The sequence below is a fragment of the Tachyglossus aculeatus genome, chromosome 1, assembly GCF_015852505.1.
Source record: "Tachyglossus aculeatus isolate mTacAcu1 chromosome 1, mTacAcu1.pri, whole genome shotgun sequence".
NCBI lineage: Eukaryota > Metazoa > Chordata > Mammalia > Monotremata > Tachyglossidae > Tachyglossus > Tachyglossus aculeatus.
In genome coordinates this window covers 73,642,529-73,657,082 of record NC_052066.1, presented here as the reverse complement: position 1 = coordinate 73,657,082, position 14,554 = coordinate 73,642,529, and the positions used below count along the sequence as shown (strand labels likewise).

The 14,554-nt window shown below is 48.8% G+C and overlaps 1 protein-coding gene across 1 annotated transcript in view; it reads left to right on the top strand.

Annotated features, from left to right (window-relative positions):
* Positions 1–14,554, top strand: part of AMMECR1L (AMMECR1 like) — a 42,834-nt gene that overhangs the window by 3,899 nt on the left and 24,381 nt on the right. Inside the window, exons 2-3 of the mRNA XM_038744113.1 lie at positions 13,364–13,474; positions 13,917–14,031. Of these exons, the coding sequence (XP_038600041.1) occupies positions 13,364–13,474; positions 13,917–14,031 (226 nt within the window). The remainder of the gene's footprint in view (positions 1–13,363; positions 13,475–13,916; positions 14,032–14,554) is intronic.

Here is a 14,554-nt window from a genome sequence, read left to right as displayed (position 1 = left end):
TAAATTGGATTTGAGTCGGGTGGTTGGGAAGGATGATTAATGAAGTAGAAGAGGGAGTGAAGTTTCAGCGGCAAGGGAGGGAATGAAAAGATCCAATTTAGAGGGAGCAGGTTCGGTAATCCCGGTGAAGCACTGTAGCTTGGCTCTTGTCAGGCATCACCGCTGTATGCATTTGTATGTTGGGGTCTTGGGGAAGGCCATTTAAAGTTCAAAGCCCATCTTCCCCGCCCCCCTCCTTGAGTATCCTTCTCCTGCCTTTCTTTCCCCCCTCCGTCTTCCGGCCGCTGAGTGGTTTTAAAGCGTGGAGCCGCCGGAGAAATTCATTCCCATCTCCCAGACGCTGGGATTGCCCACCTACACCCCTCAGCTTCTGGGAGCTGCAGAATTTAGCCCGGGGGAAAGGCCCTGTTAGACACCTCCAAGACAATTATCAGAGGTCACCGAGCATCCTCGGTCGAGGCACTTCTCCGGGGATTTGGAAAACCTGACAGTTGGGCCTTTTGCGGTTTCGCTGTCTGTGAGAACGTTCAGCTCTTGAGACCATGAAAACTTTTTTTTCCAAATGTTGACTCGCTGTTCGAAACAAGCTTAGGAGGCGGTACGGGGGCTAGAGTTCCATGGCTTCGTAAATCAGGGCCAAGGGGAAGCCCCTGATCTGCTTGCCCGTTGCTGCCTCCGGAGAAAAGGAAGAAAGTTAGACGGCGGAAGAAGTTATAAGGAGCGGGATCGATGCCGCCGGAGAATCCGAGACCCGTGGCCAGTTTATCTGGAATTAAGGCTTAAAAGGAAAGCCTGGCTACGCCACTCCCGCGGTTCACCTGTCCGGCATTTCTTAAACGGGCGGGCGGGTTATGGAAAGAAAAGCCAACGGAGTTGACGGGACTATAAAGCAGCCAAGCTGAGAACTCTGGCTCCCCGCCCCCGTAGGCCTGAAGTGGCAGCGAGAGATCGAAAAGGCGGCGGAGCGGGAAGATGCCAGGATGAACCCGCGTCTCTTTGCCCGATCGAGGAACTTGGGACTTTGGCCAAAGAGCGGGAGTAAGAGCTTCTGCCAGGAGAAAGCTTAATGGGGAGAAACCGATCTCCGAAAGACGTAAGATGATGACGATTCGGTCTCTGGAACGGGAGGAGTTTTGCAGTTCCCGGACTTGGGCTCATTGGAGGGTGCTTTACATCGGGGCCGGAAAAGGATTGGAAATCCGAGTGGCCGGCCGGTCTTATTTAGGAGCCGGCCAGAAAGCCGTAGTTGCTAAAAATTGCACCGTCGCACAAGTGTGAGTAATGATATGGAGGGGGGAGGAGACGGGAGGAAAGCTGCTACGTTACGGGACGTGAGCTCAACACAGCCAGAGTAATGAAGCTGTTACAGTTGGAAGAAAATACGGTTTCCTTGACGTAAGCTATGAAATATGGAATCCTTGAGTGGCTGTGAAACCGAGAAATTACTCTGCCCCTTAAAGAAATCATCCTGGTCAAATTTTAAAACTCGTGGCACAATTAAAAGTGTCCAGTAGCCAGGGTCACACACTTTTCAAATAGAATTAATTCTACGACCATTGACAGGCCTCGTTTTCTCCAAGAGATTAGACTTGCCCCAGTCCTGAGGCAACAACAAAGTGGTGTTAGACCGTGGAACTTTAATCCAAGAGTCCTGCGACTATTTCCGTGCCAAACCTCGGCTCGGGCCTTCCTAAAGCAGGCTTCCCAGAGCGGCGGCGAGCTCCTCTTCAGCCGAGACTTACACCGACCTGTGTCCTGACTTGGGGGTGGGACTGGGGCGGGAGAGAGGTAGCCTCATCATAATAATAACTGTGGCATCTCTTAGGCACCTTTTACCTGTCCAGCACTGTATTAAATGCCGAGCTAGATGCAAGATAATGGGGTCAGACACAGCCCCCGTGAGGTGTCTCGGGGTGGGGGATTCAGCGATTGAATCCCCATTTTACAGGTGAGGAAACTGAGGCAGAGAGACTTACCCAAGGTGACACAGCAGGTAGGTGGCAAGGCCGGGGTTGGAACCCAGATCCTCGGATTCCCCGGCCTGGGCTCTTTCCATTAGGCGGCCCTGCTTCTCCCACTGTGCGTAGGTCGGGCCCTTCATTAGTTTATCATCAACTGTATTTATTGAGCGCTTACTGTGTGCCGAGCACTGTACTAAGCGCTTGGGAAGTACAAGTTGGCAACATATAGAGACAGTCCCTACCCAACAGTGGGGTATCCAGAATAATAATAACGATGGCGTTTATTAAGCGCTTACTATGTGCAAAGCACTGTTCTAAGCACCGGGGAGGTTACAGGGTGATCAGGTTGTCCCACGGGGGGTTCACAGTCTTCACCCCCATTTTCCAGATGAGGTAACTGAGGCCCGGAGAAGTTAAGTGGCTTTTGGTGACATTTATGAACCGCTTACTAGGTGCAAAGCACTGTTCTAAGCACTGGGGAGGTTACAAGGTGCTCAGGTTTCCCACAGGGGGCTCACAATCTTAATCCCCATTTTCCAGATGAGGTAACTGAGGCCCAGAGAAGTTAAGTGGCTTGCCAAAAGTCACGCAACTGACAGGTGGCGGAGCTGGGATTTGAACCCATGACCTCTGGCTCCCAAGCCCGGGCTCTTTCCACGGAGCCACGCTGCTTCTCTAGAAGTGAAGATCACAGTCTTTTAGACTGTGAGCCCACTGTTGGGTAGGGACTGTCTCTATGTGTTGCCAATTTGTACTTCCCAAGCGCTCAGTACAGTGCTCTGCACATAGTAAGCGCTCAATAAATACGATTGATTGATTGATTGATTGAAGATGGGCCGCGCTGAGCCATCCGCGCTCTCTCCCCCAGCCGTCGCCTCGTCGACGTGCTGCAGTGTGAGACCGTTGGCAGAGCGCCGTGTGATCCTGGAACAAAAAAGTCTCTGAGGCCTCCGTAGCCGCGCCCATTTCACAAGCTGCCATGGAGGTGGCACGTACAGTAGCTGAACTATGGCCTGGGGTGTCATCCTTTTCTCACCGAAACCTGTGGAAATCAGTATTTAAATAAGCTAGGTGGGGAGGTCTTCACCCAGAAATGGAGGAGCACTTGAGGCAGGGCTGAAAGGAACATCATCGGGGCGTTGGAGGTACACGGCCGGGAGAAAATATAGGGTTCCGTAAGCGCGGGATTCGTTTTCGTGGCAGAAGTTTCCAGATGCGTGGAACCCAACCAGAGCTACCCGCGGGGAACGTGTCTGCTAGACTGTCTTTTAGACTGTGAGCCCACTGTTGGGTAGGGACCGTCTCTATATGTTGCCCACTTGTACTTCCCAAGCGCTTAGTACAGTGCTGTGCACACAGTAAGCGCTCAGTAAATACGATTGATTGATCGATTGCTAATCCTGCTGCATTGTACTCTCCCAAAAGGGCTTAGTAGAGTGTTCTGCACGTAGTAAGCACTCAATAAATACCACTGATTGACTGATTTACGCTCTCCCCTCAACCACCCTCCCCATACTGTTAATAACAGTCAAGTCATGGTAATCAATCAATCAATTGTATTTATTGAGCGCTTACTGTGTGCAGAGCACTGTACTAAGCGCTTGGGAAGTGCAAGTTGGGTAACTAAGCACTGTAGAGAAACTTGGAGTTTGTTGTAGCCAGGGAATGTGTTTATTGTTGTGTTGTACTCTCCCGAGCCCTTAATAATAATAGTAATGATAACAATAATGATGGCATTTATTAAGTGCTTACTATGTGCAAAGCACTGTTCTAAGCGCTGGGGAGTTTACAAGGTGATCAGGTTGTCCCACGTGGGGCTCACAGTCTTAATCCCCATTTGACAGATGAGGCAACTGCGGCCCAGAGAATCAATCAATCAATCAATCAATCGTATTTATTGAGCACTTACTGTGTGCAGAGCACTGTACTAAGTGCTTGGGAAGTACAAGTTGGCAACATATAGAGACAGTCCCTACCCAACAGTAGGCTCACAGTCTAAAAGAATAAATAGAGTAATACATACAAACATATATACATATATACAGGTGCTGTGGGGAGGGGAAGGAAGTAAGGCAGGAAGGAGGGGGAGAGGAAGGGAAGTCACACAGATGACAACTGGTGGAGCTGGGATTTGAACCCACGACCTCTGACTCCAAAGCCCCGGCTCTTTCCACTGAGCCATGCTGCTTTTCTCAAAGGACCGCCTTCTCAAAGTGACGTGCCCAAAGTCACACAGCTGACAAGTGGCGGAGCCAGGATTTGAACCCATGACCTCTGACTCCAAAGCCCGGGCTCTTTCCACTGAGCCGTACAGTGCTCCGCACACAGTGAGCGCTCAGTAAATATGACTGAATGAATGAGTGACACCTCCATACCTGTAGAGTTTACTCATTACAGTACTATGAGGTAAATAAGCCTTTTCATTCCCCTTTCCTCCAAAGTCCAAGACATTTTATTGAAAAACTGGGGCCCACGGGGTGGGGGGGTCACGGTGACTTACCCTAGATTGCACCGAGAATCGACGAGGACCACACATGATTTCTTTTTGCCACTGGAAATGCATGTGAGAGTAAAGGGGGAAAAAAATGAGGTATCTGCCTTCAATCAGTCATAGTTACTGAGCGCTTACTACGTGCACACATTTTTTTAAGAAACTGGGGCCCACGGGGGGTCACGGTGACTTACCCTAAATTGCACCGAGAATCGACGAGGACCACACATGATTGCTTTTTGCCACTGGAGATGCATGTGAGAGTAAAGGGGGAAAAAAATGAGGTATCCACCTTCAATCAGTCATAGTTACTGAGCGCTTACTACGTGCACACATTTTATGAAGAAATTGGGGCCCACGGGGGGTCAATGGTGACTTACCCTAAATTGCACCGAGAATCGACGAGGACCACTCATGATTGCTTTTTGCCCCTGGAAATGCATGTGAGAGTAAAAGGGGAAAAAGAATGAGGTATCTACCTTCAGTCAGTCATAGTTACTGAGCGCTTACTACGTGCAGACATTTTATTAAGAAACTGGGGCCCATGGGGGGGTCACGGTGACTTCAAGCGCTTAGTACAGTGCTCTGCACACAGTAAGCGCTCAATAAATACGATTGATTTATTACCCTAAATTGCACCGAGAATCGACGAGGACCACGCATGATTGCTTTTTGCCCCTGGAAATGCGTGTGAGAGTAAAAGGGGAAAAAAATGAGGTATCTACCTTCAATCAGTCATAGTTACTGAGCGCTTACTACGTGCACACATTTTACTAAAACTGGGGCCCATGGGGGGTCACGGTGACTTCAAGCTCTTAGTACAGTGCTCTGCACACAGTAAGCACTCAATAAATACAATTGATTGATTACCCTAAATTGCACCGAGAATTGACGAGGACCACACATGATTACTTTTTGCCACTGGAAATGCATGTGAGAGTAAAGGGGGAAAAAAATGAGGTATCTACCTTCAATCAGTCATAGTTACTGAGCGCTTACTACGTGCACACATTTTATTAAGAAACTGGGGCCCATGGGGGGTCACGGTGACTTCAAGCTCTTAGTACAGTGCTCTGCACACAGTAAGCACTCAATACAATTGATTGATTACCCTAAATTGCACTGAGAATTGACGAGGACCACACATGATTGCTTTTTGCCCCTGGAAATGCATGTGAGAGTAAAGGGGGAAAAAATGAGGTATCTACCTTCAATCAGTCATAGTTACTGAGCACTTAATACGTGCAGACATTTTATTAAGAAACTGGGGCCCATGGGGGGTCACGGTGACTTCAAGCGCTTAGTACAGTGCTCTGCACACAGTAAGCGCTCAATAAATGCGATTGATTGATTACCCTAAATTGCACCGAGAATCGACGAGGACCACACATGATTGCTTTTTGCCCCTGGAAATGCGTGTGAGAGTAAAAGGGGGAAAAATGAGGTATCCACCTTCAATCAGTCATAGTTACTGAGCGCTTACTACGTGCAGAGCACCGTATTAAGCGCTTGGGAGAGTTCAGTAAAACAGAGTTGGTAGAGACTTTCCCTGCCCACATATATTCCCTAAATCCTCCAGTCCCCCAGTTTTTCATGGCCACTAAGGTCATTTTGCTCTGCTACAGAAATTTCTGATTTGCGTACCGATAAACCCAGGTTGGCACAGCCAGGCTTTCGGTGGCTAGGATGGACAAGACCAGCAGATGCGTGGGCCGCTGTCCTCCCTGCCCGGGTTGCCACCCGCTGAAGGTGATTTTTATCGACCGTATGAGTCAATATTACAGGCTTTCGCCCCATGGAAAGCAGCGGAGAGCGGGTGTCCGGACGGGGAGCTCTGTGGCGGGACAGCAGACCAACGACCGGCTTGGTTTGTCATCGTAGTTCTCGACAGGTGGCCACGCAGACGTGCAGACCCCCTCCGACCGCTTTAAATCAAGATGTGGCTGGGCTGTGGCATCGTGCTGACCACCTCCCGGCCCCCTCAGGATACCTCCTGCCACGCTGCCCCAGTATGACAGACACCTGCGTTGAGAAATGTTCAGATATCTTCCAGGCTTTTTGGACACCTCTGATTTCAGTTCCTTTTTTTGACTGTCCGTGAATTTAGAGACGCGTGGCAGCCTTGGCCCCTATTTTTTACTTTAAATGGTATTTGTTAAGCACTTACTGTACGCCAGGCACTTGTCAAGCTCTGGGGTAGAGACAGGGTCATTCATTCATTCAATCGTCTTTATTGAGCGCTTACTGTGTGCGGAGCACTGTACAAGTCGGCTTGGGAAGTACAAGTCGGTAACATATAGAGACGGTCCCTACCCAACAGCGGGCTCACAGTCTGGAGTGGGGGGACAGACAACAAAGCAAAACATGTAGACGGGTGTCAAGTCGTCAGAACAAGTAGAATTAAACAAAATAAATAGAATAGTAAATGTGTACAAGTAAAATAAATAGTGATAAGTCTGTACAAACATATATACAGGTGCTGTGGGGAGGGGAAGGAGGTAGGGCGGGGGGTGGGAAGGAGGAGAGGAAAAAGGGGGCTCAGTCTGGGAAGGCCTTGTCCCACATGGGGCTCACAGTCTTAATCCCCATTTACAGGTGAGGGAACTGAGGCACAGAGAAGTTAAACTTAAGATAACGTAACTTCTCTGTGCCTCAGTTCTCCTGTTCTCCCTCCAGTTTAGACTGTGAGCCCCACGCAGGGGCAGGGACTGTGTCCAACCTAATTGACTTGTATCTATCTCAGCGCTTAGAACAGTGTTTTGACACATAGTAAGTACTTAGCGAAGGCTATTTTTTTAAAAAAAAGGGGAAGTGACCTACCCAAGGACACACAGCAGACAAGATTAGAACCCAGGTCTTCTGACTCCTGGACTAGTGTGTCGTTTCCATTAGGCCACGCTGCTCCTCACGGCCTCGCCTTGGACAGTGGTGGGTTCCCCTGCCAGGCAGTAAGTAGGGGAGTGAAGGGGAGCGCTTACCAGCCGCTGGGAAAATCCATTCAGGGTTTCCCAGGGAAGAGTTTCCAATCTTCCTGCTGGAAAGGGGCTTCCCCACCGCCCCTCTCCTCGCTCCTCAATCTCCCTGAACTCCTTGGAAACTGGCAACCTCATATGTCCCCACTTGAACCACAGGGGACTAGTGGCCTGGGAATTGTATTATTGGTAATAATGGCAACCTCATATCATCATCATCAATCATATTGAGCGCTTACTGTGTGCAGAGCACTGTACTAAGCGCTTGGGAAGTACAAATTGGCAACATATAGAGACGGTCCCTACCCACCAGTGGGCTCACAGTCTAAAAGGGGGAGACAGAGAACAAAACCAAACAGACTAACAAAATAAAATAAGTAGAATAAATAGAATAGATGTGTACCCCACTTGAACCACAGGGGACTAGTGGCCTGGGAATTGTATTATTGGTAATAATGGCAACCTCATATCATCATCATCATCAATCATATTTATTGAGCACTTACTGTGTGCAGAGCACTGTACTAAGCGCTTGAGAAGTACAAATTGGCAACATATTGAGACAGTCCCTACCCAACAGTGGGCTCACAGTCTAAAAGGGGGAGACAGAGAACAAAACCAAACAGACTAACAAAATAAAATAAATAGAATAAATAGAATAGATGTGTACCCCACTTGAACCACAGGGGACTAGGGGCCTGGGAATTGTATTATTGGTAATAACGGCAACCTCATGTGTCCCCACTTGAACCACAGGGGACTAGTGGCCTGGGAATTGTAGTATTGGTAATAATGGCAACCTCATATCATCATCATCATCATCATCAATCATATTTATTGAGCGCTTACTGTGTGCAGAGCACTGTACTAAGCGCTTGGGAAGTACAAATTGGCAACATATAGAGACAGTCCCTACCCAACAGTGGGCTCACAGTGTAAAAGGGGGAGACAGAGAACAAAACCAAACATACTAACAAAATAAAATAAATAGAATAAATAGAATAGATGTGTACCCCACTTGAACCACAGGGGACTAGTGGCCTGGGAATTGTATTATTGGTAATAATGGCAACCTCATATGTCCCGACTTGAACAACGGGACTAGTGGCCTGGGAATTGTATTATTGGTAATAATAATGTATTAAGCTCTTACTGTGTGCCAAGCATTGTACTAAGCACGGAGGTATATACAAGGTAATCAGGTAGGATGCACGGTCCCACTTGGGGCTCACAATCTTGGTGGGAGTTGTTATCTTAGGCCACCTTCCCACTTTTACTTACCGCTCGCTTTCCCCAGCTTGCCCGTGGGCACCTTGGTCCCTCCCTGGGGCTGGCGGGGCCTTTCTCTCGGCTCCTGAACGTAGGTAGGGGAGAAGAGAGAGAGAAAGAGGGGAAAAAAAGAGGAGGAGGAGGAGTCCACGCTCCCAGTGGAAGAGAAAGAAGAGAGGGAATGAAGCAAAGCATCCAGAAGTTGGAGAAAAGTCTGGGTTTGGAGGAGCCTAGAGCAGAAAAAACCGTTCGGCTGCAGGCCGGGGTCGTCGTTTTGGCTTGTTGGGCCAGACTGCAGGCTCGGCGTGTTTCTCCTATTCCCTCAGGAGCAGGACATGTGGGGGTGAAGGGCCATGATTAACTCTTTACCTCGACCTACCTTCCCAGCTCCCAGAATGCTGATAATAATAATAATAATAATGGCATGTATTAAGCGCTTACTATGTGCCAAGCACTGTTCTAAGCACGGGGGAGGTTACAAGGTGATCAGGTTGTCCCACGGGGGGCTCACAGTCTTCATCCCCATTTTCCAGATGAGGTCACAGGCCCAGTGAAGTGACTTGCCAAGTCACACAGCTAAGTGGCGGGGCCGGGATTTGAACCCGTGACCTCTGACTCCAAAGCCCGGGCTCTTTCCACTGAGCCACGCTGCTTCTCCGCGTTGATGTGGTGGTGATGGTGTATTTTGTTAGTACGTTTGGTTTTGTTCTCTGTCTCCCCCTTTTAGAGTGTGAGCCCACTGTTGGGTAGGGACCGTCTCTATATGTTGCCAACTTGTACTTCCCAAGCGCTTAGTACAGTGCTCTGCACACAGTAAGCGCTCAATAAATGCGATTGATTGATTGACGGGGAAGATTCTCTTCTTTTCTGCCTCCCTGCAGCAGCAGGAAGGTGGCAGAGGGGCTCGATCAATCAAGAGAAGCGGCGTGGCTCAGTGGAATGAGCCCGGGCTTTGGAGTCAGAGGTCCTGGGTTCGAATTCCGGCTCCACTAATTGTCAGCTGTGTGACCTTGGGCAAGTCACTTCACTTCTCTGTGCCTCGGTTACCTCATCTGTAAAATGGGGATTGACCTGATCACCTTGTAACCTCCCCAGCGCTTAGAACGGTGCTTTGCACATAGTAAGCGCTTAATGAATGCCATTATTATTATTATTATTGCGTACTTACCGTCTGCGGAGCACTGTACTGAGCACTTGGGAGAACACAGTCTAGCAGAAACGTCCCCCGTCCGTGGCGAGCTTACGGTCTAGGGGGTCTGGCCGCGCTGGGGTGGTTTGGGAAGGACTGGGGTGTTGCTTACAGTAGTTCCATTCCCACCGAGGGTGAGGACAAGGAGGGATCCTCAACCGGGGAAACCCATAGCGAGAAAGTGGAGGAGCTCCAGCTGGGAATCTCAAAGCCGCTCTTGGCAGTCATTCGGAAGGTATGTATTAAGCACTTACTATGTGCAAAGCACTGTTCTAAGCGCTGGGGAGGTTACAAGCTGATCAGGTTGTCCCACGGGGGGCTCACAGTCTTCATCCCCATTTTCTAGATGAGGAAACTGAGGCCCAGAGAAGTGAAGTGACTTGCCAAGTCACACAGCTAAATAGCGGGCTAGGGAGGGAAGCCAGTCAGTCGCGTTTATTGAGCACTTATCGTGTGCCGGGCACCGTACTAAGCACCTGGGAGAGTAATAATAATAATGATGGCATTTATTCCCCTTCTAGACTGTGAGCCCACTGTCGGGTAGGGACCGTCTCTATATGTTGCCAATTTGGACTTCCCAAGCGCTTAGTACAGTGCTCTGCACACAGTAAGTGCTCAATAAATATGATTGATTGATTAATAATAATAGTGATGGCATTTATTCCCCTTCTAGAGTGTGAGCCCACTGTTGGGTAGGGACCATCTCTATACGTTGCCAACTTGTACTTCCCAAGCGCTTAGTAGAGTGCTCTGCACACAGTAAGCGCTCCATAAATACGATTGATTGATTGATTAATAATAATACTGATGGCATTTATTCCCCTTCTAAACTGTGAGCCTACTGTCGGGTAGGGACCGTCTCTATACGTTGCCAACTTGGACTTCCCAAGCGCTTAGTACAGTGCTCTGCACACAGTTAGCGCCCAATAAATATGATTGATTGATTGATTAATAATAATAATGATGGCATTTATTCCCCTTCTAGACTGTGAGCCCACTGTTGGGTAGGGACCGTCTCTATATGTTGCCAACTTGTACTTCCCCAGCGCTTAGTACAGTGCTCTGCACACAGTAAGCGCTCAATAAATACGATTGATTGATTGATTAATAATAATAATGATGGCATTTATTCCCCTTCTAGACTGTGAGCCCACTGTCGGGTAGGGACCGTCTCTATACGTTGCCAACTTGGACTTCCCCAGCGCTTAGTACAGTGCTCTGCACACAGTAAGCGCTCAATAAATACGATTGATTGATTAATAATAATAATGATGGCATTTATTCCCCTTCTAGACTGTGAGCCCACTGTCGGGTAGGGACCGTCTCTATATGTTGCCAACTTGGACTTCCCAAGCGCTTAGTACAGTGCTCTGCACACAGTAAGCACTCAATAAATACGATTGATTGATTGATTAATAATAATAATGATGGCATTTATTCCCCTTCTAGACTGTGAGCCCACTGTCGGGTAGGGACCGTCTCTATACGTTGCCAATTTGGACTTCCCAAGCGCTTAGTACAGTGCTCTGCACACAGTAAGCGCTCAATAAATGCGATTGATTGATTGATTAATAATAATAATGATGGCATTTATTCCCCTTCTAGACTGTGAGCCCACTGTTGGGTAGGGACCGTCTCTATATGTTGCCAACTTGTACTTCCCCAGCGCTTAGTACAGTGCTCTGCACACAGTAAGCGCTCAATAAATTTGAATGAATTAATAAATTTATTAAGAGCTTACTATGTGCAAAGCACTGTTCTAAGCACTGGGGAGGTTACAAGGTGATCAGGTTGTCCCACGGGGGGGCTCACAGTCCTAATCCCCATTTTCCAGACGAGGTCACTGAGGCCCAGAGAAGTGAAGTGACTTGCCCAGAGTCACACGGTTGACAATTGGCGGAGCCGGGATTTGAACCCCTGACCTCCGACTCCAAAGCCCGGGCTCCTTCCACTGAGCCACGCTGCTTCCCCGTACGATACATTATAACAGACACGTTCGCCGCCCACAACGAGCTCATTTGCCAGCAGGAAATTTTTCGGTGCCCCGGGATTTTTCCCTCTCTGCTTTGTCTGCCAGGGGGTGGAGAGTTGAGGTGCCAAAGGTGAGTTTGGGAAAGTGGGGAAGCCAAGTTTGGGGTGAATCTGTCGAAATTGGTGTAGGTTACGCGGCAGTTCTTGGCAGGCAAGGGCAGCTGTTTCCGAGAGGAACAGTGTGTTCGAATCGTAAAGGGAAAAGAAAGCTGAAGAGGGGAATGAATGAACCCACTTGATCCGGCTGAGGAAGGAGGAGCCCTGAAAGAAAGGGTAACGGAAGGGGAAAAGTACGGAAATCTGGAAGATGTGAAGAAGCTTTGAGGGCAGCCTCGAGAAAGCGCCAAGATTGCAGAGAGGGGACCGGGTGGTGAGGAAAAGCTACGGCCTGGGGAAATCTGAGGCTCAGAATAAAGGGAAGAGAAAACCGGAATTTGGTCAAGAGACTACAGTCAATCAGTCAGTCAATCAATCGTATTTATTGAGCACTGTACTAAGCACTTGGGAAGTGCAAGTTGGCAACATATAGAGACAGTCCCTACCCAACAGTGGGCTCACAGTCTAAAAGGGGGAGACAGAACAAAACCAAACATACTAACAAAATAAAATAAATAGAATAGATATGTACAAGTAAAATAAATAAATAAGTAGAGTAATAAATACGTACAAACATATACACGTATATACAGGTGCTGTGGGGAAGGGAAGGAGGAAACCCAAGTGATCTGGTCCCCACTGGCTGTCCCTGTGTGCCAAGCACAGACTCAAGTGGATGTTAAATAGCCAAAAGGTGATAAGTCTGAGTGCTACACTAAGGTGGATTACTTGCCGTGGTTATGTGACTCAAAGGGGGAGAAATTAAGGGGATTTTACTTTTGGATAAAGTGGCATAAAATAGTAAACTGTAATCCATTCAAAGCTCGTCTTCCGGAAGTCCATCGGTTGTTTAGTGGAGTCTCCATCATGGCTGCCTGATGTTTAGAATCCAAGTGAATGCTAGCTTCCCGAACAGCCTAGCTATCTTGACTTTTTCCAATAGTTCAAACCCAGTCTGGTTCTCCGTCTGGTTTTCAAAATGGTACCGTGCAGAGGTAGAGGTTGTCCCGTATGATTTGCTGAACCATAAATCGAGGTAGTGATGGAGATCCTTATCAACAGCCCCTCCTGGACCCACGGCAGGCCATGCTCTGTCTCCTATCCTCTTGTAAACACACAGTAAGCACTTAACAAACACCATCAAAAAACCCCACAACACACACAGTTTGGAGCATGACTGCCAAAATACTGATTTTACCAATCGTCGGGGAAAGGGTCACGCAAGCTGTAACCGGGTGATTTAGAGCATCATTAGGCAGGTGGAAAAAACTACAAGGACATAAACCAAAAAGGCTGGTTCTGGATGCACGTTACTAATTGGGGGCTGGAGAGTGTTTGTGTTTTGCCTTTGTAGTCCACTCTTTGTGACATGGAAGACGGGGAGAGACAAGCGGCTCCGCGGCTGCATTGGGACCTTCTCAGCCATGAATCTTCACTCAGGACTCAGGGAATACACATTAACCAGGTAACGGCACCAAAACGCGGCGCTGCGGGGTGGGGGGAAGCCGTGCAGTTGGAATGATCGAGAGAGTTAGCGCTGATGGGCTTTCGGGAGGCGGGGAGGGTTGTGTGCGGGTGTTTGTGTAGATAGGCCGGCAGCGGTAATTTTCAGCATTTATCTCCCAGCGTGAATGTCTCAGAAATGTCTAGTAAGGAAATATAGTGGTTTTAATTTTAGGAATCGCCTGAGAAATTTTATGCGTCGGGGGAAAAAAAAAAAAAACCACAATTCAAAATTGGGTCATGATAGAAAATGGATTGGAGGATTTTGCGGCCGTGACGGGCATCTCTTCCGAACTGACGCAGTAGCGTTCGTAAATATTCCCGGCACCTATTTCTCCCGCGGGCTCGGACGCCGAGTCCGGAACCGCCTTGTTGTCGCCTTGTGTTTTCTGATCCCTCTGCAGTGCACTTAAGGACAGCCGATTTCCCCCCCTGACCCGCGAGGAGCTGCCTAAACTTTTCTGCTCTGTCTCCCTCCTTACTAACTTTGAGGATGCCAGTGATTATCTGGACTGGGAGGTGAGAACAGCCGCATTTGGAACTCTGCCTCTCTCGGTACATTTGGGTTCGGGCTAGTCCGCACGGTCACGCGTCTCCTTCGTTACGAGGGTCTTTGAGGACGTTAGAGCCGAGACTGAAAGCCACTATGGGGAAAGTAAACGGGGGAAGAGGCGCTACCCGCACCGAGTCGTTCCTCTGGCGACGGCGAACCGAATTGCTCCGGAAGCCGTAGGAGGGATTTACGGGGAGAGCAGAACGTGGTTTGGTGCTCGAGGATTTTATGATTTTCAGAGTGACCCAGATCCGTTCCCTCTCTTCCCTGCTGCCTCTTCCTATCGCTTACGCTCAGGGCACATCACCCGTTTCTGAGACCCTTCTGCCTCTCTAAAAGATGCGCCCAGCAGGAAAAGACACCAGATCGGTGGTCCAGCTTGTTGCCAACTTGCACTTCCCAAGCGCTTAGTACAGTGCTCTGCGCACAGTAAGCGCTCAATAAATACGATTGAATGGTCCAGCCCAATTTAAGCCCTGATCCGAAGGT